The sequence below is a fragment of the Galeopterus variegatus genome, unplaced genomic scaffold, assembly GCF_000696425.1.
Source record: "Galeopterus variegatus unplaced genomic scaffold, G_variegatus-3.0.2 Scaffold2797, whole genome shotgun sequence".
In the NCBI taxonomy this organism is placed as follows: Eukaryota; Metazoa; Chordata; class Mammalia; order Dermoptera; family Cynocephalidae; genus Galeopterus; species Galeopterus variegatus.
In genome coordinates, this window is record NW_007728908.1 from 64,430 (window position 1) to 90,602 (window position 26,173).

The 26,173-nt window shown below is 47.6% G+C and overlaps 1 protein-coding gene across 1 annotated transcript in view; it reads left to right on the forward strand.

Annotated features, from left to right (window-relative positions):
- The window catches only part of GRIK4 (glutamate receptor, ionotropic, kainate 4), a 173,269-nt gene that overhangs the window by 17,395 nt on the left and 129,701 nt on the right, over nucleotides 1–26,173 (forward strand). Inside the window, exons 4-5 of the mRNA XM_008583023.1 lie at nucleotides 10,346–10,524; nucleotides 15,422–15,475. Coding sequence (XP_008581245.1) covers nucleotides 10,346–10,524; nucleotides 15,422–15,475 — 233 coding nt within the window. The remainder of the gene's footprint in view (nucleotides 1–10,345; nucleotides 10,525–15,421; nucleotides 15,476–26,173) is intronic.

The following is a 26,173-nucleotide window of genomic DNA, read 5'->3' on the forward strand; positions in this document are numbered from 1 at the left end:
ATAAAATTGGATGCATTTGTACTTGATGGGTTGAAGAGCTTCTTCCCCCAGAGAGTAGTTTTGCTGATGGAACAAGGCCCAAGGTCAATTCCTAATAAACCTTTTTTTGCAAATGCAGGTTTTGGAGATGCATTTTCTCTGACTCCCAGACAATTTGTGACATAAATTTAGGGTTTATGAGGTTTAGCTAATTTAAACCAGCACCTTCCAGCAAATCTGTGCATCTGTGTGCTCCCAGTGGCAGCTACGCACCCACACATGGTCAGGCAGGTGATGGCCACTAGCTGCCACTGGAACCTAATGCCAGAGCCCTAGGCATCTGGGTACTACACATCTCAATTGTGCAGGTCTTACCCTGAGGGACTTCGTGGGCTGCACAGGAAGAGATATTCCGTCTTCCATCAGGACTTCTTCCTTTGGCTTCTCAGAACTGTTCTGTGTTCTTAAGTTCTTCATCTATCCTGGAATCCCTACAGCACCCCAAAAACAAAAGCCACTTCCCTGTCAAGGGTCAGTACTGCCTATGTCACCAGACCTTTGCACCTGACTACCTCTACATGTGTATTCATTCAACACAGACTTATTGAGTATTTACTATCATACCCAAGGGGGGAAAAAAAAACTGAGTCCCAATTATATATGATTTTTGTATGCCTTTTTAAATACCACAACCACTCAATAGGTTTGGAGTTGTTGGAATTCCCCATTTGAAAGTCGGAGAAGTTGAGATGCAGGGATGTGAGGTGACTTGCCCAAGGTCACACAACTTAGGCAGCAGAGCCCAAAGCCAGACATAGGTCTTCTCCGTACAAGTCCAGAGCTCCTTCCAGAGCCCTGTATTAGGATACAGAGAAGACATGGCTCCTGCCACCCATCTGAGAAAGCACAGAGCAGTTTGTGCTAAGTGTCTCATGTGCAGTGTGGCTAATGAAGGAGAGGTCCCTGAGCACAGGGGTACTAGGGGAGGCTTTGGGATTGGACAGGGATTCAAATGGATCTCAAAGGATGAAACGGATTTAGATAAATGGAGAAAGGAGACAGGGCTTGGTGGAGGAGGAGAAAGGGAGGGAAGTGAGAATCCTGATGGTGTGTGCAGGGAGGAGTCAGGTGGAAAGAGAGGCTGGGAAGGCAGCGGAGACCCTGAAGTGGTGGGTGAGAGAGCAGGGACTTGTCCTCTGTCACCCAAGGACCCGTAGATCTCTCCCCTGAGGAGTGTCCTCAGAGGAAAGGCCAGTCTAATCATGGGTGTGCCCATGTGGAACAACTGGTTTGGGGAACATGGCAAAGGGTGTAGGAATCGGAGAACTGGAATTAATCCCAAAGAGCTGGGGACCCTGAGACTTGCAGAAAGAAAGTTGGCTCCAGGCCTTTCTCAACAGACAGGTCCTGAAAGGGACCAGCAGGTTGGTCATGGGCAGGAAAACACCAATCCTTTGCTCAGTCAATTAACGGGCGTTTACTGAGCATCTCCGGTGTGCCGGGCACTGTGTGAGGCTCTGTGTGAGACAGAAGAGAACAGCATCCAGCCTCTGTTCTCAAAGATGGAGCAGCCCTGTTGGAAAGCTAAGCAGGGGCTATGGGCATGAAGCAATTGAGACAGTGAAATAATGCATCTGGACTCACAGGGAATCAGGGTGCACTGGAGCTCTCAGGCAGGGGTTCCATGGGATATGGTTTTGCAAGAGCTCAGTGAACACAGAGTCTAACCCCCTCATTTACAGAAGAGGAAACTGAGGCTGAGAAAGTATCTTGACTTGCCTAGACTCCCATACTTAGTAAGTGGTAGAGCTGGGAGTTGGCCCCAGGTTCCCTGAATCATCATCACCATTACACCAGCATTTCTCAAACTGGGTTCCTCTGGATCTATGTTAACAAATGAGTAGCCACAAGCCACTTGTGGTTATTTAAATTTAAGTCTGAATTCATTAAAATGAAATAAAATTTAAAATTCAGTTTCTCTGTCTCACTAGCCACATTTCAAGTGCTCAATAGCCACACGTGGCTAGTGGCTCCCATATTGAACAGTACAGATATGGAACATTTCCATCACTGCAGAAAGTTCTATTGGACAGTGCTGCTTTCATGAGAGATGCATTTTCTCTGACTCCCAGACAATTTGTGACATAAATTTAGGGTTTATGAGGTTTAGCTAATTTAAACCAGCACCTTCCAGCAAATCTGTGCATCTGTGTGCTCCCAGTGGCAGCTACGCACCCACACATGGTCAGGCAGGTGATGGCCACTAGCTGCCACTGGAACCTAATGCCAGAGCCCTAGGCATCTGGGTACTACACATCTCAATTGTGCAGGTCTTACCCTGAGGGACTTCGTGGGCTGCACAGGAAGAGATATTCCGTCTTCCATCAGGACTTCTTCCATTCTGTTTTCCCCTCATGGAGATTCACAGTACATAGTATCATGGACCCTCTGAGATGCCCTGTGGCCAGAACAACTATTTACCTTGTCATCTTCTGAATAGGCTTGACCATAAGCCCCCAAAGGATACTCATGTGAAAGGCTGCAGGATGCTAGTATTTTATGGAATGCAGTTGGAAAACACTGCCTTCCACCGGGTGGCTCTCATCGTGTGGCATCCTCCTACCATTGAATGGTATAACAGGATCAAGGATTCTCCCCTGGAACTGACTGCCACAAGCCCACTCAGGCAGGACTGAACTGGTGCTACCATGTACCCTGCACGGGTGTTAAGAGACAGAGCGCAGGCCAGGCATATCATCTCCAGGCAAAGATCATCCCGCAGTCTTCCTCAGTGCTGGGTGCAATGTCTCACCAAACTGACAGGAAGTTCCTTCTGTGTCTAGCCACAGTCCCTCTTACTGGGCTTTGGGAGATAATTTGCTCACATGTTTGTTAAGCATCTACTATGTGCTAAGCACTTTGCTAGGTACTGTTGCCTCCCAGTCCAGGGCTCTTTCCTTTAGAATTATGGCATTCCTTGACATTTGAGCAGTTTCTTGCAGATGGCAAATCATATTCACTTATGTTTTTCCACTTTACCTCCCTCCTCCCCAGTCATTCTAGAGCTGAGAGAACAAAGTCTTGGAGCTGTTAAGGGACTTCGAGCCACACAGCTGGTACATAGCAAAGCTAAGACTCCAGCTCAGGTCCTCCGACTCTGCAGCTGGGGCTTCCTCCAACACAGCCCCCAACCCCCATCATAGTCTGCACAGGTAGCCCCAGCACAGTGGCTGGAGGGTAGGCTCTGCCTGGCAGGTAGGGTGTCCTTGGAAGGGTGGAGAGCTCCCTGGAGTAGTGTGTTCCCTTGAGCAGGATGGCTGAGCACAGACCAGGTCCTGGAGAAGACGCCCCTGCCCAGGTGCAGCAGAAGCCAGCCCCTAGCCCCAGGGGCGCTCCTCAGCCACACAATGTCACCCCGCTCTGCTCTGACAACTCACCCACCCGCCGGGGCCAGGGGGAGGAAGGTGGGGCAATGCAGGAGAAGTTCAAGGCCAAAGAGGATTAGACATCTAATCAAAGGATGAGGAAATGAGGGACTAAAGGGAAATGCAGCTCAGAGCTCTGAAGGAGACACTCTTCCATCTTCCTTATTAATGCAGGACCGAGAGACACCACAAGCAGAATTAGGAACAGAATCTAATTCTATTTTTCAGCCATCAAAATTAAGCATAACAAAGATCATTCCACGGGGAATCACACTACTTATTCTCCTGCTTCCCCAAAGTCGATTTTTAATGAGCAGGTTTTGGACCAAGTAGAGATATATTGTGGATTCTATTATTTTTCTTTAATGGGAAAAAATCTGAACATCTGCAAGTGCCTGTTTCTGATGAGGCTGAGGGAGGAGACGTGGCGAGTGGCCCAGGCTTGGCTGTCATGGTCATCCCTATGGAGCCCGAGGGAGGTGGCTGTTTGGGGGCTGCCAAAGGGAGATGGGGCTCCCCACCATGCCCCCAGGGCCCGTTTGGTCAGATCACCCAGCCCTGCCACAGAGCTACCTGTGAGGCCCCCTAGGATGGACCCAGAGCCTCGGTATCTTTGTACATGGCTCTTTTTATTTATTTATTTATTTTAATGCTCACTTTGGTGTTTCTTTCTAAGTATTTCAATGTCTTTTCTGTGGTTACATGCCCTGTCTCCCCACATCTTCTGCCACTTATCTTCTGCCTGTGTGATCTTGGGAAAGAGACTTAATCTCTCTCCAGCTTCTTTTGTCTCTTCTGTGAAATGGGGATAATGAAACCTCCCTCCCAGGGTGGCTGAGGGGATTAAATAGGACATCTACAGAGTGGATAGCACAGTGTCCACACTGAGGAAATGCTCCACACACACGTGTTTTATTTTCCTTCCTTCCTTTCTTGGATCCCTTTTGAGTGAGGCCAGGCCAGGCCCATGGTTCAGCTCTGTCCTTCTACCAGTCCTGCATTCGCTAAACACAGCCCAGGTTGTTGGAAGGGAGCAGACTTTGATCCCCAGGAAGCCCCCGCTCCTGGGGAGGAAGTGTTGCCAAAGAGAAAGGCAGGATGGTGGAGTCAGAAGAGAACCACCTTTGGAGTCAAACTGAGCTGCTTCGTGCCTTATGAGCTATTTGATGTCCAGCAGGTCATGCCCCCTCTCTGAGCCTTAGTTTCCTCCTGTGTGAGATGGGATAATCATGCCTGTTGGGGTGATTGGGTGGAAAAGTAACTGGGCCCGAAACATAATACACATTAATTACTGTTACTTCATCCTGTGACCCTGCTTGTGGCTGTGGGATTGGAGGTTGGGCTGGGGGGGGGTGGGGGTACGGTGGGGGGGCCTTTTGCTCATAATGACAAAGTCAATCAGCATCTGCTACAGTCCTCCCACTACTGAGCACTTACTAGGTGCAGAACGATGTTCTAAGGGTTTTTATATTATCCTGTTTAAATTTTAAATTCTCTTATTTAAACCATCTAACTCATGATGACCATGTAAGATGGGCTTTGTTAACATTCTTAGTATATGCATCAAAAAAAGAGAGATTAAATCCATTTTCAAGGTCACGTGATTCTTGCTACCTTCTCTCCCTGCTCCTGCTAACTGTGTGGAAGACACAGAAGTGACAGCCTGTCTTTCCTGTATTATGGGAGGACCAAGACCTTCCCATGCCAACCTGTGTGGGGAAATCAGACCAAAACTTGGGATCAGAAAACCTGGGTTTGGATCCTGGCCTGTCCCGGCTCCTCTAACTCTGTGATCTCAGTCACTGAATCTCTTCCGCCTTTACTCAGGAATAATAATAATACCTACCTTCCAGGGCAGTGGCGAAGACTGAATCAACCATGGATGTGAAGGAGCTTAGGGAACACTGAAGGTCGTTCTCAGGCCAGGGATGCCTGCCAGGCCCCTGTAGCTGAGGCCCAAGCTGGAAACACGCACGCTGAAATCCAGAGGCTGATCAGAGCACAGAGGTTGGATTCTTCCTGCACCCATCTTTGCCATCATAGAAGGGACAGCTCAGTGGCCCTGCAATGTGGCCAACAGGCCCCCTGTGAGCAAGCAGCCTCAGCCTGCTCCTCAACACTCTCTCCTCTTCCTGTCCTGACGGTCTCCCCTCCCTGCCTGTGCCTGGGGCTGAGCTCAGGTGTGGATGGCACAAAACTGAAAACCAGCACTTATACCTGTTCCCTGTCCCTTCCCCTGGTGACCACTTGGACCCTCATCCTCTCTCTCTGCTCAGAATCAGCTCCATGGAAGAACTGACAACTACACACCCTGAGACCTGGGTGCTGGCAGGGGGCAGGGGAATGAAGACCTACCAGGTTTAGGGCACCATGCACCATAGTGAGTTCACATCATCCCATTAAATCCTCACCACAGTCCTCCGAAGTGAGTGTTCTGTGAGTTGCCTTCCACAAGATTTGAAAGGGCTGCCTCTCCTGTGAACACGAGCATTTGACAGGGCCAAAACGGTAGGCCATGGGAATTGGCCAGTAGAGAGGGAAGGAACACCTTGCAAAATAGGTGTTTTTCTTTATTTTTATTTTTTAATACAAGGGTCCTCTGTGTCCCCTGCAGACCCATCACTTAGGTATTTGTGTTCTCATCCCACGTCTCTTAGGTATTTGTGTCCTCGTCCCACAGCTCTGTGCAGCCCTGGCTGTGCCTTTCACAGCCTCACCAACCTCCTCCTGCCCCTCCCAGCCCCCTGCTTTCCAGTTCCAGAAGCCAGCCTCCCTCCTTTGCCCAGAACAGCCGGCCTGCTGAGTGTCTCATCGATCCGTCCTGCTGCTTCCTGAGCGAGACTAATAGGTTCCCTAGGTCCCTCTCAGTCTTAGCTTTGGCAGGCAGGCCCGCTGCTGGGCCAAGCATCCCACAGGAGAGGAGGGTTGGGGGACGCGAGGGAGTGCTGGGGAAGAGAGCAGCTTTTAACCCCTCTGGTGACAACTACCTTTGGTAAATCTCTTAGTTCCATTAGATTGATAGAAGTGAGGAGAATGACAATTGGAAAATGCCCAACTGCCCTGAAAAACTCCTAATATTCTTAATGGAACTAAACCACACTTTCTCTTCTGCAAATTCCTTCCAGTGCCTAGAATTAAAAAGTATTCTCTTCTGAAACATGGAATTAGAGAATCTCTGGGTGGAAAAGAATCCATGTTTTTCTAGTTCAACTTTCCACCCCCTGGTTTAATTCCCTCTACAACAGTCCTCAACAGGGGGAATCAGTCTTTCCTTGCCTGCTCCCAGCAATGGGGAACTCTCTACCTAACATGCAGCTCCCTGCATCTTTGGACAGCTCAAACAGAAGGTTCTTCCTTAGGGCAAGCTGAGACTTTAATCCACTCTTTGTCCCTGGGTTTAGTCCTTGAGGCTGCCCAGAGCAAGTCTGCCTCGTGACAGCCCTTCCCACTCTTGCTGGGGCCAGGCACCCCTCCTTCAGCTGCTCCTCAAGTGACATGGTGACAGTTCTGCCTGGCACTGCTACTCTGCTGGCCTGTTGTGATGCAGAGTCTCTTCCTTCCCCCACAGTCTCTGGATCAGTCCAGCAAGCACTGTGTGCCCGGCCTGCATTGGGGATGTGCAGAGAAGTTTGAATAATTCATCTTATATATTATATATGTAAAAAATATATATACATACACATGCATACATACGTACACATATATGCCATCAAATATTTTCTATGGCTTATAACCAAGGGCTATATTTTGTTGGCGGCCTGCATTGGGGATGTGCAGAGAAGTTTGAATAATTCATCTTATATATTATATATGTAAAAAATATATATATACATACACATGCATACATATGTACACATATATGCCATCAAATATTTTCTATGGCTTATAACCAAGGGCTATATTTTGTTGGCTGGATAATAAACCCTGTAAGAGTTGAGAGAAGTGAGAAGTGGGTGAAGTCTGGAAAATGGAGAGAAGGTTTCAGGGAGGAGATGGGGTGAAGGGTAGATGGAGGACGAATGGGAAACAACATTTGCTAAGCCCCTTGTAGGTGACAGACACCGTCTGTGTACTTGACATCCTCTTAATAAGCCTGTAAGGTAGTGATGATGGCATTCACGTCTCAACATTGTGCTCTTTTAGCTGTGCTGGGTGCTGTCTAGGTTGGGAAAAGGAATTGCTCACTGGTAGGTGATTCTGGGTGGGATGCAGATGTCTCCCTCCCCTGTTCCTACCCTGCCTCTCAGCACACATGGTATGTTGGATGGGACATGGTAACAATGCTGTTCCTTGTTTAAAGGGCAGCAGAGCACCCCAAGGGGAAGCAGGCTGGGGATTGATTGGAGCAGGGCCCCCAGTTTATCTGACATCTGGGGGCTCTGTTTCCCTGGGAGCTCAATGCACCTGCCAGTTTTAAAGGGATAAAGCGTCCCTGGGCTGCCTTTGCCAGGCATCACTAGGCTGTGCATGATCCCACTGTTATCCCCCAGGCTTCCCTGTCTCATCCCACTGAATTTTATTGCCCATCTGAAGAATTCCAGGGGATTTGGCCTCTTTCCCAGCCAGGCTCCAAAGATTCTTCGTGCTACATTCCAGGACCTGTGGGATTCACCTCCACCACCCGTCCCATTCACCTCTCTAGCTTTAGTGTTCCCTGACATGCGCATGTTCAGGAGGGGGCTGAGACTCCAGGAGCGCCAGCTCTGCAACCTCCCCTCACCTCCTCGTCAGTGTCTTTTGCTCAGGGACTCAGACCTTGGTCCAGGTGGGAGTTTGCTTCTGACATCATCTCTAAGGAAGAAGTGGTGAATACACTCTCCCTTTTATATATAGGACAAAATGAGGATGCATTTGTTTTCTCCCATAAAAACAAACAAAAAAAGAGATTAATTTAGGCCACCAAATAAAATAAGGACATGATTTGAATTTCATCATCAACTTAGCACCGAGTCCCTGGACTCTGAGCTCCTGCAGGCGAGGACTGCATCTGCTCCAACTTCTCTCCCTGGTGTCATGTCTGCACGGTGCCTGGCACTTAGGGCACTCCAGCGAGTGTCAGTTGAACAGACTTGTCCCTCCCTCCCTCTTCGCTCTGTGTGGGAGGAGGCTGCCTCACCAGGCCTGCCCTCTGAGCTCCAGTGGGGATAAGTGAACGTGAGAGAAGTAACATCAGGGCAGTGCACCCAGTTCCCAGTGTGCTTTCTCCTATAATCTCACTGTGTTCTCACCCTGTTAGACCCATTTTATAGATGAAGGATGGAGCCTCGAAGAAGTGAGATCACTTCTCCAGGTCATGCAGCCAGTGAAGACTGACTCTGAGCTTGAGTCCAGATCTTCCGGTTCAGGGTTGGTAACATCAGGGCCACTACTGGTGGGGGCCGGCAGTGAGGGGCTGCTAGGGACTCAGAGAGTGGATCTTTACAAGTCTCCACCGAGGCCCTGTCGGGGAAGGGAGGAAAGGCTTGCACAGCTGGTCTGTTTCTGAAGCCTCTTTGTAAATAACAAGCCCTCCAGGGCTTCTCCCCTCTCTGCTGCAGCCTCCAGCTTCTTGGAAATCCTTTTCAAGCAGGTGACAGGAAGATAGGGCTTGGCAACACCCTCCAAGACCCCTGTCTCCATCGCACCAGACCCTTAACCCTGCTACCTTCTCCTTCTTGTTAAAAAGACACATCTCATGTGGCTTCCCTCCCCTAAGTCCTTAGACACATGTCCCTGGGCCTCCTCCTAGGCACTGTGCTTGCTGCCTCTGCTGAATGTGTCCTAAGAAGCAGCCTGGTCTCATGGCAAGAGGGTGGGATGGAGAGCAGAAAATGGGAATTCAGGTCGCAGCTGTGTCCCTGTGTCTCTGTGTGGCTGGGTGAGCTGGGTCCCCTCTCTACAACATGAGGAGGTGGGGACTGTGCTCCTCAATGGCCCCTCCCAGTCACCTGTTCATCCTAAGGGTCAGGAGGGTAAGTACCCTATTAGGGGAACCTGGGGGGTTGTATTCAAGACAGCCCAGAATTGAGTAGCCCATTAGCCAGGACAGAAACGGCAGCACAGGCGCCTTAGACCAGTGAGAAAACTAACCCTTCCTCGCCACGCCACTCTCCCCGCTACTTCCTGTTCTCTGCACCGGGGATTATAATACCTCATAGGATTGTTGTGAACACTCACATGACATAAGCCATGTCAAAATTTAGCACAATAAGGGTTTCATATGAGTTACTCTTCTCATTGCTTTTGGGAGCAAATGCCTACAGGTCTCTTTATGTTGGAATTGAGACCCCCCAGGCCCCGCCACCATACACACAAGCACTCCCAGGCCTGCCTTTTCAGAGACAAAGCAGCATCAAGGTCTGTTTCAGTGACAGCATTCTGAAACCCCTCCTCCCCCCACAGCCCCTGGGCTGCACATAGTTGGGGCTGGGGATGGGGAGTGAGAGAGGGGAGGGGAAGAGTCCTGAGCCCACAGTCTTATTTTTCTGTTTGATTTTGGGGCCGGATTCTTGCCTGCTGGAGTGCAGTTCAAAGCCTGTTCTTTTATGATCATAATAATACCTTGTCTTAATGCAGCCGCGAGGCTCTGAGGAGTTCAAAGGGTTGTGCTAAACCTGTTTTCTGGCCCTCAGGATCTTAAAGGAACTGCCTCTCCACCTCCAAAATGGAAACAAAGGCTTTTACAGAGCTCGATATAACATTTATGAGGGTTTATTGTGTGTGAGGCCGTGGCCTAGGCACTTCGCATGTGCCAAAGCCCTGTGAGCTACTGTTATTTTTATTCTCACTTCTCAGATGAGGAAACCGAGGCCAAGACAACTGGCCCCAAGAGAAGATCCTTGAATTGGGGAAAGAGGCCCAGGCCTGGTGGTCTGAACCCAGGTCTTGGCCACTGCGCCTCCCGCTTCCCGGAGTGGTGAGGAGTGTGACCCTCAGGGGCTTCATCCTCTCTCCCCCTCCAGGCCTTTTAAACCTAGAGAAGCTGCTCCGACAATTCCTTATCTCCAAGGACACACTCTCAGTCCGGATGCTGGATGATACCCGAGACCCCACCCCACTCCTCAAGGAGATCCGGGACGACAAGACAGCCACCATCATCATCCATGCCAACGCCTCCATGTCCCACACCATCCTCCTGAAGGTGGGAGCCGGGCCGGTCGGGCACTGGTGGGCACGGAGCATCCTTCCATCCCCCCACCCCCCACCCGCTCTCCCCTCTCCTTGCCCAAGTGTCCTCCTGGGTCTGGCTGAAGGATCCCTGGCTGGATGTGAACCTGACACACCTCTCTCTGTGCTTCCCTTTGGAGGGACAGTTCCTGAAAGCTAAACAGAGAAAGGAGGTTGATGGTGATGTTGTAAAAATATTTCCCACCTGGTGCAGCAGGGCAGTGACAAACTAGACACTGGCCACACCTGGACCCTGCCAGGGGCTCCCTGGGGAGGTCCAGGGATCCCTAGGAGGGGCTGGGGTGGGCTAGGGCACTTGAAGGGCTCGGGCAGAGGCTGTCTGCCAAATGCTATAGAAGTATTTCCATATTTTGACAACCAAGACAGTCCCACCAGTGTGATTGCTGGATATCAGCTCTGTCTAATCCTTACACGCACAGCATATGATAGTTTACAAAGCGCCTCCGTGTAATTTCCCAGTGTAATCCTCTCAGTGATGACTGAGGTAGGTATAATAGCCTCCCCCTACAGATGAAGAAACTGAGACCAGGAGATGAACAGATTTGTCCAGGGCTGACTCTGTGAGGAGCAGAGAGGAGCCTGCACGGTTCTCTCACCTTCAAATCGAGCAGTTTCTCCCATGCTCCCAAAGACAGACGGGCAGGCTGCCAGCCCCTGAATGAGAACATACACATGTGGAGACTAGAACACTGTGAGTGAGGCCGATCTCAGAGAGAGAGACAGAGACAGAGACAGAGACCAGAGAAGCTGGGTGCCTGGGACAAATAAAGCTGTGCAGCCTTGAAGTCACCTGGGACCCGTTCCTGGGCTGGCGGCTGGGCTAGGCATGCACCTCAGAGTGGACCCTGCTTCAGGCTCCTCTGCATGCCTCTCCAGGCTCACTAGAACCTTCTAATGCCATTTTAATTGCACATTTAAACACAAGCTGCCATCTTCCACTGGGGGAGCGGGGCTTCTCATTAACCTCTGCCAAGCTGTGAGGAGCCCGGCAGACACTCAGATGATTGTCTCTTCTTCTCCCTCCCTTCCTCTCAACCTCCCTTCCCCAGCTAGTTTTTGTCCCAGAGTTAATAAGAGATTTGAATGGGTTCTCTCAGTACTGAGGGCTGTCCCTTCAGCCCGTTGCTATAGTAATTTTCCACAGCTCCAAAGCCACGTCTGTCTGTATGCGGGTACCCAACTCACTCACACACGCACACACGCTCAAACACAGAATTTTGTTCTTTTCTTCTTTTTTCTCTTTCTTCTCTTGTGCCTGGAGCTATAATCAATGAAGTCGTTAAGGATGGAAAATCTCATCTGAGTTTCAGGGGAGGAGAGATACAGGCTGAAGGGTCCTCCTTAGGGAAGGTGAGGAGCAGGGAGTGAGAGCTTCAGCTTAGTAGAAAGACGTCCCTGCAACTCCCTTGTGGGGAGCAGTCCCCCCTGCAGTAGCTATCCTGCTCAAACAGCCCCTAGGTGAGAGCCTTTGGGAGATAGCCCTTTACCTGGAAATATCCTTTGGCTCCTAAGCATAGGAAGTCAGACTTTTTTTTTCCTCCAGTAATATGACTAGTCCATTGTAGAAATTTTGGAAAGTATAGAAAAACACGTAAAAGAAAATAAAAATCATTCCCAGTCCCATCACCCAGAACTAACGACTATTAAATGTTTATGTCTATCTTTTCTGCTTTACAGCCACATTTTTTTCCCCAAAATATCGTCACACTGCACAAACTTTTCTGTAAGCTGCTTTTTCCCACTTAATTATATGCCATGCATTTTTCCTATGGCATTAAATATTTTTCTGCAAATATTTTAGTGGCTGCATCATTTCTTATCACATGGATGTCCCATAATTTATTAAACCATCCCTTTATTGTTGGAGATACAGGTTGTTTCCAATCTTTTGCTATAATAAATAATGCTGGGATGCACATCTTTGTACATAAATCTTTATGCACATTCATGAATATTTCCTTAGCATAAATTTCTGGAAGTGGAATTACTGACTTAAAGGTATGCATGCTTGCCAGATTGCCTTTTAGAGAGGCTGTAACAGTTTACACTCCCACCAGCAGCATAGAGGTGTCTTATAGTACCTTGCCAGTACAGGGTATTTTCATTAAAAATGCTTTGTGGTTTTTTTGTTTTGTTTTGTTATGTTTTTGTGGCTGTGCTTTTGAATGAAGCTCTGATTGTAATATCATTATTTGCAAACGATTCTGCTGGGTATCCTGTGGCCATTGCCCTGANCATTTCTTATCACATGGATGTCCCATAATTTATTAAACCATCCCTTTATTGTTGGAGATACAGGTTGTTTCCAATCTTTTGCTATAATAAATAATGCTGGGATGCACGTCTTTGTACATAAATCTTTATGCACATTCATGAATATTTCCTTAGCATACATTTCTGGGAGTGGAATTACTGACTTAAAGGTATGCATGCTTGCCAGATTGCCTTTTAGAGAGGCTGTAACAGTTTACACTCCCACCAGCAGCATAGAGGTGTCTTATAGTACCTTGCCAGTACAGGGTATTTTCATTAAAAATGCTTTGTGGTTTTTTTGTTTTGTTTTGTTTTGTTTTTGTGGCTGTGCTTTTGAATGAAGCTCTGACTGTAATATCATTATTTGCAAACGATTCTGCTGGGTATCCTGTGGCCATTGCCCTGAGCCCACCTATCAGCCCCAGCTCCTGTGACCTTAGAGCCAAACTGATCAATGAGCAACAAGGCTTCTTGCTTTGTTCCGGTGGCCCAGGCTGGCAGGCAGGTAGGTCTCTGTCAGGCCTGGCCTCAGTCCTGAGGCCTCCCTGGGGCTGCATGCTCCTCCCTCCAGGGGATACAACAGGGCCTTCCGGGACTGCAGTGAGGACGGACTGGTGTGGGAAGCGTAGAGAGCACACAGGGCCTCTGGGAGATTGCGAGTGCACATGAGATCCCAGCTCCCGGAGCTTGGCAGCACTCTGCCATCTCTTGATTTCAGGAGGATTTGCAGAGTAATCCCCTACTTTATTGAGCGACTCTTCCAGCAACGAACTCTATGTTTACCCAGAATTCAGGTCTTAAAAACCAAGGATCTCTTGCCTTTTATCTCTAGGACAGCAGATTTTACAAAATGGGTTTTAACCATCTGACTGTGCGTCTCCCAGCTCCCCCTTTCCCCCATCCCATCCTTGTAAGCGGTGGGCTCATGTTGGTCTAGGCAGTGGTGAGAGGCAGCAGTCCTCTTACGTAAGTGGGCCATGGGACTGTGCATGGTGGAGGCATGGGATAGAGGCTGGCCATCCTGCCTCTTTCCTCTTGTAAGTGGAGGAGGAAATGTAGCTTCACTTGGGGGAAGAAAGAGCCTCACAGAAGAGGCCTTGAGCTCAACTGTGCCCCTGGGCGATCCTGCCCCAGTCCCTACGCCCTCCTTCAGTGTAGCTTCCCATGGCAATGATGGCAATGGAATCACCCCCAGGTCCCTCGGGGAGCCTGCGAGGGTTTCTGTAAGAACGCTCCCAAAGTTATTGGAGCTCCTTGGGAGAGAAACACTATGTCAGAGGAGAACATAATCATCCCTGGTTTCGTTTCTCCCCATCCACCTCAATAGTCATGGCAAAATCGGTCTCCCAGTGGTCCAGGGCTGCAGGATACATAATGAAAATCTAACGGACTGGCAGGAGGAATGAGGGCTCAGGAGAGGGCTGGCCTCCTTATTTACCTGATCTCCTTGTCGGTTTCTATTGCACCTGTCACAGTCAAAGCCGGGCACACTGACAGGCAAGGTTGGTTAAGGGTATTTATGGTGGATACAAAGATCAGACAAAAGGAAGACGGTTCTGAAGTAGCAGCTCTCAGCTGTGGAACGATGCCCTACTGGTGTGCTGTGATCAAGGGCGAGGTGTGGCACAGGCAACTTGTTCCTTACTATTAATAAAGGACCAAAGTCTGCAGATGATTCACTTGTTTCCTGCAGTACTGCAGATCCAAGAATACCCTTACGAGTCTCACTTGCATTCTGACAGGGGTGAAGTTAATTTGGGCACTGCCTGCAACCAACAGACGTATCTGCTACAGCTTCTAAGAGAGTTGTGTTTGTCGTTCCATCAAAATCATGGTCCTCAAGGGGGAGTATAGTTTGGCGAAAAGCAGTGAAATTAGGCTGCCTGGCTTTAATTTCATCTTTTCCATTTGTGAGACATATGATCTTGCATAAGCCTTTTATTGTATCAGTTTCCTCAACTGTGAAATGGGGCTGGGGGAGGAGTAATACCATCTATCTCATAGAGTTAACCCATGCAGAGTGCTTTATAATGCCTGGCACATCCTGAGCAGTGCGTAAGTGTTGGCCATTGTTATTGTTAATAGTTATGGAGATAATTATTGTAGTCTGCTTTATTATTTGCTTCATTTCCTTTAAAGTCATTTTGGTTTTAATAATATCTGGTTATATCCCTGGGAGTGCGTTGTGCATGAGAACATCAGCTACTGTGTGTGTCCCTGCAGGGGGAGAGGGCAGATGGAGGTGGAGAGACCCTGCCTGAGTGGCCAGTGTTTCTGTGCACCATCCTTCAAGATCAAGGGCAACCTAAGGACCAGTCAGGATGTTCTACTCCGCCTGGTGCTGAAGGGGAATGGACCAGACAAATGGCAGATACTTGGAACCCTCACTGCTCATTTGCTTAAAGTGGGTTTTAGTTTTCTTCTCTAATCTCCTTTCAAGATCAAGGGCAACCTAAGGACCAGTCAGGATGTTCTACTCCGCCTGGTGCTGAAGGGGAATGGACCAGACAAATGGCAGACACTTGGAACCCTCACTGCTCATTTGCTTAAAGTGGGTTTTAGTTTTCTTCTCTAATCTCCTTCTCTTTGCTTTGCAGGCAGCTGAACTAGGGATGGTGTCAGCCTATTACACGTACATCTTCACTAATCTGGTAAGACATCTTCACAGCTCACTTCCTTGGCGTATAGAGTATTGTCAGTGGTCAGGGTCAGAGGATCATGATGGAATGAAGCCCAGGAGATGGAGAGCAGGGGAAAAGAGGCAGAGGAGTGAAGCTGACCAGAGAGGCAGGGCATCCTGGAAACACGGAGGTCCAAGACCTCCTAGGAGTCCCATCTCAATAATTCTTAGCCTTGGAGAATGGGAATTTGGGGATTCCAGTGCCTCCAGTGCCTCCATTTAAATGCCACTAGCTACATAGCCCTGATTCCTCTAGGCTGTAAGGTTGAGCCTCTTCATAGATACAGTTGCTGGTCTGCAGTCCAGTCTCTACATCACCAGACTCCCATGACAACTCAGAAGTGGGAAAACCAGGGCACAAAAAGTACGCATGTCTCACAGTGTTGTAACTGGATGCGCCTTCAGAGGCCACCTTAGCCACGTGCCTTATTTTGCAGATGAAAAAAGTGATCTCTGCAGAAATTTTATTGAATCAACTTTGAGTACCAGCTTTGCCACATATCAACCTCATGCCCTTCAACAACTCAATGAGCCTGGTGTTCTTATCTGTAAAATGGGAATAAGAACAGCTACATCGTGGAGTTGCTGAAATTTTAAATAATGTAACTTAATCTATGTGGAAGCATTTTGAGATTGTAAAGCATTAAGAAATGTGAAAGGGTATTTTGGCATACAGACAAACTCAATTAGAGCGTATTAAGGACCTTAGAAAACAGGTTTTTAAAAAATTATATACCTTTTTATTTTGAAATAATTATAGATTAATAGTAAGTCATAAAGGTGGTTCATAAAGGTGCTACAGAAACGTTCCACGTACCCTTAACCCAGTTTCCTCTATTGGTTCCACTGTACATAATCACAGTGCAGTATCAAAACCAGGGTCTCAAAATGTCAAATCTATCAAAACATGTGTGTCCCTGCAATCGAGACAGAATTTTTTCTTCACTACAAAGATCTCCCTTATGCCACCCTCTTTCCCAACACCCCTAACCTTAACAACCACTAATCTGTTCTCCATTCATATAGTTTTAAGATTTCGAAAATGTGATATAAATGGAATCATGCAGTATGTGACCTTTTAAGGTTGGTTTTTTTCGTTCAGCGTAATGCCCTTGAAACTCACCCAAATGTGCATTCACGTTGCTCAGTGGTATCCCACGGAATGCAGGTGCCATGGTTGGTCCAACCATAGACATCCTGAGAGACGTTTTGACTGTTTCCAGTTTGGGCTATTTCCGATAGAGCTGTTATTAACAATCATTCAGAGGTTTGTTTTAGTTTATGAATCACTTGATTAGGTGGCCACTTCATCCAAATGTGCTTTTGAGTATTCCCAGGTACCAGGCACTGGGCCAGGCATTAGGGATTAAAATGGGGATAAGAAACCAAGCCTGCCTTGGAAAGACTCAGAGTAACTATTGTAGTGCACAGTGGTAAATTCTATCATTAGACGTGTATACGTGCTCCAGACCCCAGAGCAGGGGTGCTTGCCCAGCCTGGGGAAGTCAGGAAGAGTTTCATGGAGGAAGAGACCTTCAAGCTATGCCCTGAAAGACAGGTAGGGCTTTTCTAAATACACAAAGAAAGGAAGCACATTCTGGGATATGTCACAGCATATCCACATACCTGGAGATAGGAAAGTCCATGGCATGTTCAGGAAACAGTGAGTCACTTTAAACTCATGAACTGCTCCAGGAATACACAGGTCAGTTCATTCTTATTCATTTATCTACTTACGTCCAGCCTTGAGTGTAACCTATTTGGAGGATATAAGGCAGATATCAATTAGTTGAAAGAGGCTTGATAAGTTGGGGAGCAGAATTCAACATTGCAGATTCAACTCTTCGATCTTAAAAAGAAAAAGCTTACCCAAAAGTTAGGCTTTCTTGGTAAAAGGCTGTAGTAAGGTAGATTAGGAGATCATGTGGTCTCCCTCCCTGTATTTAGGGATCAGGTCTCTAAAAATATCCTGGAAGGTTTAGGAGATGGCTGCTCAAATAGACAGACTTGGACTCAGATCCTTCTTCTTTCCAGCTGTAGGAATCTATAAGCCGCCCTTTCTTGGGGCTGCTGTGGAATTGTTAACCCTGAAGCATCCCACAGGCCTTTGCTGTCAGAGTTGGAAGAGACCTGAGCAAAATCTAGGGCGGCCTTGTTTCTAGTACAGGAACTCCCTCCACAACAGGTTTGTCAGAGTCATTCCAGTTTTGCTTGAACTTGAGTGGAAACTGCTAGCTCACCACCACTACAGAGCTGCCTGTTCTGTAGTTGGAATGTTTAATCGAAGTCTAGCATTCATGCAGGAGAAGACCACACATATTATATGTGCACAGCTTAAAGACCTTCCTCCAAGTGAGCACACCTGGGTAAGCAGCACCCAGATCCAGAAAGAGAGCATCACCAGCACCCCAGAAGACCCATCATGCCCCTCAAAATGTAAAACTTCTCTGTTTGCTTTTTTTTTTTTGGTTTAAATCTAACACTGCTGCTGTAAATTGGAACATTAACATGTTAAAAGGGAAAAAAGAATTAGACTATTCCCAGAGTAATGCAAAAGCATTTGCTTAAAGTAAGGAGGCATCTGGGGAGCCTGGGCAAGTTGGCAGAGGAGTAAAGAGAGATTAAAGTACAGTTGTGTTCCATGTGGGGAGCCTGGGAAATGGAGGGGAGAGAGGAAGAGGCAGGCTGGGGGCTCCCTGCGTCAGGGGCGACATCCGGAGAGGAGGAAGGAGCTGTGCAGTGAAGGGTCGCTGGGGTGGGTTAGCAGATGGAAGAAGCCGTTCATTTGGAATGAGTTCCCAGAACAGTAACCAGGATAAGGTAGAGTTGCTTGGCTTGAAGATTTTTAAGAAGACAGCATCATTCACGCTGCGTACCACCATTCTGCCTTCTCAGAAATGATGGTGTGATGTTATCTAGTAGGAACAGCACGGGCCTGTGAAGTCAGAGACCCCACTCTACCTCATACTCAGGGGTGACTTTGGGTGAATCACCTTGACTCTCTGATCCCCAGTTTTCTTATTTTTAAAATGGGCATAATAAAACCCTACAATGTAATTATGAGGATTAATAGAAATTCTATAAGTAAAAATGCATTGTTAATCACAAAGTGCTATGTGTCTCTAAGGCATTGTGTTTTTTTACTACATTTTGATACTTTCAGTTTTCAAAGAGCCTTTCTCCTTTTTGGTGGGCATGGAACGAGACAAGCTCTGGGAGTGTTTTTAAAGAAACTGTTTTTAGGACTATTCTTTCTGCTCAGTTGGAATTTGGGACCACAGAAGGAGGAGCTTTGTACAGAGGGTAATGAGTTATGTTTTGAGCTTCTCCAGTCCCTTCCCCTGAATACAGATGCCACCTGGGCTTAGTTCTTATGTATTCATTCTCTGGACTCCTTAGGGGACACCATCATGTCCTATCTCTCTGAATACTGCCGTAGGGATGCAGTGGGTTCCCAGATCAGCTTTTTGAGAACAAGCATGATGAACTGGAAAGGCATGGATCTTGGCGTTAGGTGGACACGACTTAAAATTGTAGTTTGACTGACTACCACCTGTGGGAATCCTGTGCAAGTTACTTAACCTCTCTGAGCCTCAGTGACCTCTTCTGTAAGTGGACACTAATGGTACCTGCCTCAGAATATAATATACATACAGCACCTGGCTTGCAATGCAAGTTTAGTGAAGGGAAGGCATTATTTATGGAATCCAGTTTATATTTCTCATGAGATAAAAGGAATGGGAGATACTTATTTTGCTGCTCAGCCTTTAATGGTCTATAAAAGGGACTCCTAAAATGTCATTTTATTTATTTCCAGAGAATGAATACAACTAGGTATTTTGGTTATTGTGCATGATTAACCAACTGTTGGAGGGTTTATTTGTGTCGGTAATTACTGAATAGATGATCAAGCCCCCCTACCCCAGGCTCATCCAGGCATTAAGAAAACTGTGAATACAACTAGGTATTTTGGTTATTGTGCATGATTAACCAACTGTTGGAGGGTTTATTTGTGTCAGTAATTACTGAATAGATGATCAAGCCCCCCTACCCCAGGCTCATCCAGGCATTAAGAAAACTGATTGATTGAGGGCATCTGTAATAAATGAATTAGGTTGTCTGCTCTGGATTCAATCAGTTGATTACCCATCACAAGAGTTGGGACAAAATTATCCATCATGAGTACAACTTCTAAACCATCAATTCAGTTGATCCTATAGATGTTCCTTTCTGTGTCAGGGTCTGCCCAGCAGGGAGAGTGCCAACTCTGGGCTGTGGGTGACAGAGGCGACTGATGTGACAAGAGTAACTAGCCAGGCAGAGCCGAGGCTGCTGAAGGATCATGTAGTGATCATGGGCAGAGCCAGGGGAGAAGCCGGACGAGGGGGAAGAGCCAGGCCTGGGGTACAGTGGAAGCTGGGCTCAGTGACAGAGTGACAGTGAGGTGTCAGGCAACAAGAGAAACCCTTTGGCAGGAAAGAAAGAGCAACATACAGGGACAGAACCGCTCCAGAACAGAGGAAGAGGTCAGTGACAGGAAGTGTCATCTAGATGGTGAAGGCACACAGTTGTAGCAGTGAACAGACATCCAGGTCTTTTATTTATGTTATCTATTTTGAAATGGGATTGGGGGTAGTTTGTACTGGTGTTGGAGGTTTGATCAGTGAAACAGCTTCTTGCTGTTGCTTCTGGTTCTAATGGGTCAGGAATCATTCCCAGCAAGCAAATCTCTGATGGACAGATGTGAATGGCACCTGGCTAAGGTGGGAGCCCAGGGCAGAGGGTCAGCTCATGGGGTCCAAATCACCAGAACGTGAGAGGTAAGTTGAGAGCCAGGATGTGCACTTGGCCAGAAGTCAGGCACATGGAGAGGAACCAGGAGGATGCAAGTCCTGGCAAGTAGACCAAGGTGAGGGGTCGAGAGCCCAGGGCAAAGTGAGACCAAATAAGTCACAAAGCAAGGCAGGTTACTGTGCAAAGTCACTGAAGACAAAGAGCACAAGCAACCCAGAGATGTCCCCACTCGGAGATCACCCTGTCCCCACTCGGAGATCACCCCATCTCCTCCCTCCCTTTCTTTTCTTTTCTTTCCCTCCCTCAGAACTTTATTCCTTTTTCTTAAAACTATTTTTTTTATTATGGTAAAATATACATACCTAACATAAATTTACCATCGTAACCATTTTTAAGTGTACCTGTCAGTGGCATTAAGTACATTCACACAGCTGTGCAACCATCACCACCGTCCAGCTCCGGAACTTTTTCATTTTCCCAAACTGAAGCTCTGTACCCGTTGCCAGCAACTCTCCATCCCCTCCTGCCCCAGCCCTGGCAACCATCATCTACTTTCTGTCTCTATGAGCTTGGCTACTCTAGTTTTTCATATAAGTGGAGTCATACAATATTTATCCTTTCGTGTCTGGCTTATTTTACTTAGATTAATGTCTTTAAGGCTTATCTATGTGTCAGAATTTCCTGCCTTTTTAAAGCTGAACAGTATGCTATTGTATTAATATACTTTATTTTGTTTATACATTCATCAATGGACATTTGGTTTTCTTCCACCTTTTGGCTATTGTGAATAATGCTGCTATGAACATGGGTGTGCAAACGTCTGTTTAAGTCCCTGTTTTCAGTCCTTTTAGGTATATGCCTAGGAGTGGCATTGCTGGATCATATAGTAATTATATGTTTAATTTGTTGAAGAACTGCTAAACTGTTTTTCAAAATGACTGCACCATTTTTTACTCCCACCGGCAGTGTACAAGTGTTCCAGTTTCTCTACAAACTCACTAATACGTGTTATTTTTTATTTTTAAATAATTTTTAAAATCCTGATGAGTATGATGTGGTCAGACATGTTTATTGTTTCTATTTTGAGTTTGAAAATTGAAACAAGACCACATGGCTGAAGTTGAGAGTCCTGATGATTAAGAAGCTTTATAATGAGAGAGCATAGCTGATGTATAAAAACCCAGTCCTTTAGTCAGTCAGAACTTGTGAAAATACCCAGGTGAGAAGCTTGCAAGCTGCGATACCAGATAGACTACCAAGTTTCATAGCTTCACGCAATGAAAGTATATTTCTTATTCAACTGAAGTTCCAAAGGGGTGTTCCTGGTCAGCAGGTAGTCTTCCATAAGGTCATTCAGGGCCCCAGGCTTCTTCTAGCTTATAAATTTGTCTTCTTCTAGGCCAGGGTGGGAAGAAACTATGGTGAATCACACACGGGAGGGTTTTATGCATCAGGCCTGGCAGTGGTACGTGTTATTTCTGCTCATGATTCCATCGGCTGGAATTCATCATATCGTCACACCTACCTATGAGGGAAGCTTGGAAATGTCATCCAGCTGTGCGCCCAGGGAGAAGAGGAAATAGGTTTGGTGATCAGGAAGCAATCTTTGCCATGATATTAAATTATTAATCATCATCACACATTTTTTTTGTGTATGCTGGAAAAGCAATCAGCATCCTAAGCCCTGGCTTGTCTGTCTAGAGGATAATTGACGCTGTAAGTGGAGATTAGCACTTAGTTATAAGGGTGTCAGCTCTCTTATAACTGAAAGGGTCTGTGCCTGCAGTGCTCTTGTCCGGCCAGGTTGGGCGTGCACAGGATGGTTATGGGTGCACTGTGCATGTTCTGCTCTGCTCTGTAGTCTGAAAGGGAGTCTCTGTCCTCCAGTTGGCCTCTGGGTTTGGCTGGGGGAAGATTTTTTTCTGCAAGACTTATGGAAGTTTGAATAGGGGACATGAAGAATTAAGGGCTTTGGGCAAAGCCCAGTGCACCATTGAGACAGCAGTGTTGGTTGACACCATCTGAAGAGAAGAGGTGAAGGAGGAAGCTCAATTTGAGCTAATAAATCTGGAGGTATTATCTGGTTACTAATGAATCCAGGGAGATTTGCAATCACTGCCTAATAGAAAAGATAAAATCACCTAAGCTATTGTCAGAGAGCACAGATGGGCCCTGTGCCAAGCAAGGAGCTGTTGCCTTGGTAGGGAGAAGTGTGGAGATTTAGGGCAAGAGCCAAGAGTCACGGGATGAGAGTGAAAGGTGGGAAATCATTGGGCACTGGAGGCAGGAGTCCATGAGGTCTGCTGACTCCTGGGCTGCTACCAGCATTGCCGGTGACACAGCTGGCTGGACATCGTCACCACCATTTCATTGCCTGCCCCAGGCAGGGCCAGAGTCCCTGCCTTGGCTCCACCACCAGCAGGCTGGGAGGCAGGCTGCCATATGCGGGGTGTCTGTAGAGGCAAGGGGTGCCTCAGAGCTTTTCCTTTGGGGAATCTAGAGAGAGGGTGACTGCTGAGTGTGCCATGATAGAGGGCAGGGGGAAGATCACACCACTAGGGGTTGCGGATCTATTATTCCTGCCTTTTAAGTATAGGGAAAAGGGAAAAAGGGTGAAGGTCTCATTCTTCTGAAGCTACTTCCTGCTGGAGATGGGCAAAGATATGGAAAAAATAAAAGGTTTATGTTGGCGGGTAAAACAATTAGCTGGCGGGGTATTGGTTTCATCTGGGGAGACTGTATTCCTCTGGGGAAGGGTCACTGATTCTGAGGAGCTGATATTCTCCTCGCAGGAACAATTTAGTGACTTTTTGGTTTGTGAAAGCCTGTGTACATTCCTGCAAGAAATTAGAGAAACACCAAAAGAGACAGGGACCAAAAAGTAGAATGAGGCAAAGTTAGGGTCCTAGTAGGGGCATAAGCCAGGGTATCCAAGGGTTCAGTGACTGGGGCCACCCCCAGGTGTGTTTGTGTTTTGTAACCCTTTGCGTTAGCGACCAATGCTCGCCTTTAAATGGTTTAAGTTGTTTTGGGTCACCCCGGACTCATGTATGTAATAACAGCATTCCTCCCCCAAGAAGAGGCAGGTGCCTTCCTTCTCGGCTGTAAGGAAATAAAGGGCCCGACAGTTCTGTAATGCCACCGTCAACTGTCGTGAGTGAGGTGACCTGTCACTGGAGGGAGGAGATGCTATCTGTGCTTAGTTCTTCTGAGAGTTTTTCATAGAATTGAGAGGCAGTAGCAGGCCCTGCTATGCCAGTCCCAGTTGCAGGAAGGATCCCTGCCCCAATTAAAAAGGTACAATTAGTGTCCTACGGGAGCGGGGGCACTTCCTCAGGTGGGGGCCGAAGTTAGTCCCAGTCCTGTCGCCATCTCTTCATCTGTCTGGAGGGTGATGTCAAGGATAAGTTAAAGGAATATGCAAGAAATCGTGTTGGGGGGCAGGCAATAGGATAATGTAGTTTTACAAAGAAAATATATTCCAGTTTTAGGGCGTGGATGAGGAGGGGGAAGTGAGTGGCAGCGTCTGGTGTTAGTGAGGCAGAGTGTGGGCAGGCCCCGCACAACGCTGACAGTCCCCACTGAGGTGGGATTAGAGGAAAGTGAAGAGACGTTTGTGGAAACGTTGCGGGCTGCATTGACAGGGAGGGGGGTGGCCACGAAAAGTTTCTCGTGAAATGGGAGACAGATGAGTCGCTCGGGGACCAGTCTGATTCGCTGAGGACTGCATCATCCCTGAGGACCTGGAACCTCCATGTTCCAGGTAAGGGGGAGAATTGGGATAGGAGGAAACACATGGGAAGGATGCAAAGGGTTAGGGAGCCAGGAGAATTTAAAGGGCACATTGACACAATGACATTGCTAACAAATATCCTGTGGATAGGAGGTAAAGAAGTGCCAGGAGAAATCTTCCCATAATGTTACACTCTTGGGGGGCAGCACTGGCCAATCCTGTAGCAAGTACTAGAACAGATAGTGTAATAGTAGCTCTTGTGTGGAGGACGTGAAGCGGCCTGCAAGAGTGAGAGGATAATCACTGGGGGAAAGATCGTCCTTCTTTAGGGATTGGGGGAAGAACGGAGGTCCTGGAGATTTTCAGTTTTGTGGGTCCTAAAAGGGATGAAGTGTGAGGAGATGTTGGGGTTGGGGTTGAGCAGAGGGACCCCTCTAGCCTGGTGTTAACAGATTTTTGGGTAAAGTCTCAGGTGCTAGTTTTAGGAAGGATGCGAAGGGTTAGGGAGACAAAAGAATCTAAAGGGCACATTGTCACAATGACATTGCTAAGAAGCATCCTACCGATAGGAGGTAAAGGAGGCCAGGAGAAATCTTCCTATAATGTTACACTCTTTGGGGGTAGCTGCTGCCAATCCTGTAGCAAGTAAAGGTTAGGGACATGGGGTGCCATATACTTACCATGTCCCACGATGGCAAATCCTCCATAGCAGGTTGGGACCAGTCTTGGAGCAGCTCTCATGCGGAGTACGTGGAGCGGGCCTGCAGGAGTGAGAGGATAATCGCCGGGGGAAAGATCATCCTTCTTCTGGGATTGGGGGAAGAGCAGAGGTCCTGGAGATGTCCAGTTTTGTGGGTCCTAAAATGGATGAAGTGTGAGGAGATGTTGGGTTGGGGGTTGAGCAGAGGGACCCCTCTGGCTTGGTGTTAACAGATTCTCTGGGTAAAGTCTCAGGTGCTAGTTTTATCAAGGATAATTGATACCAAGGGGCCTTTCCTAGTACTTTTACTGCCATGGGGGTGGCAGGAAGTACTGTATAAAGCCCTTCCCAACATGGTGAGAGGGGCTTTGGAATTCGAGTTTTAATATACACTTGCTGTCCCAGGCTAAGTTTAAAGTCTGAGAGGGTGGTGGGGAAAGGATGAGGTAATAGAAAGTTGGCTTGTTCCCTAAGAAGATCCCTAATGAGCAAAAGAGTAGGGAGATACTGGCCTAAAGGCGATGAGCTGGAAGGGAGAGGTGTGAGAGTGAAGGGCCTACCATACATAAGTTCGAGGGGGCTGAGGCCTGTGGGCTTGCAGGGGCAGCCCATAGGCGAGTGAGTGACTGGTGGGTAGGCCAAAACGAGGGATGATTTCTGAGGTGAGAGTGTGTGTTACTGCTGTAGCATCCTCTGAAGTGCAGGGAAAAGCCTCAAACCAATCTGAAAAGGTATCTACTAAGGTTAGAAGATAGCTTGTCCTTTTGTGGGGAGAGTAATATAAGGGCTGAAAAGGTGTAGTAGGGGTTCATAGCCTATATGAACTGAATTATGGAAATCTACAGCTCGCGTAGTGGGTAGGACATAGCGACCAGAGGGAGTATACCAGTTGTCCTTTCTCTGTGCCCCCAACTGTTGGAGGTGTTGTATTTCTTGAGGCATGTATTGGGGTGAGGGCATAGGGGCCCTGAGAAGGACCTGAGCACGAGAGGAAGAGTGGGGGCCTGGTGATTGAGCAGCCCGTTTTGCAGTTAGATCCGCCAGTTTGTTTCCCTGGGCTATAGGGTCATTGGAGGTTTGGTGTCCTCTGCAGTGTATAACCCCAACCTCCTTTGGGAGTTGTGCAGCCTTAGTAGCTTGTGTTAGATTTACTACAGCATAACCCACCCAGGGGACAGGCATGGAGGTGGGGCTCCCATCTATGAGCCGTGTAATAGGATGTGGGGATATGTGTGGAAAGAGATTGAGAAAGAGGTCTAAAGCCTCCATGCAATTATGTTTTAAGGGTAGTAAGTGTTTTGGGATGAGAGTGGCTGGATTTACAAGAGGGCGAGGTTTGAAGAGAAACTGGGAATTCTCAATCAAAGTAAGGTGAATAAGGTGTAGGCAGGAAGGGGAGAGAATTGACTTGGCCTTATGGCTGAGAAGGTCTTAACTGTTTG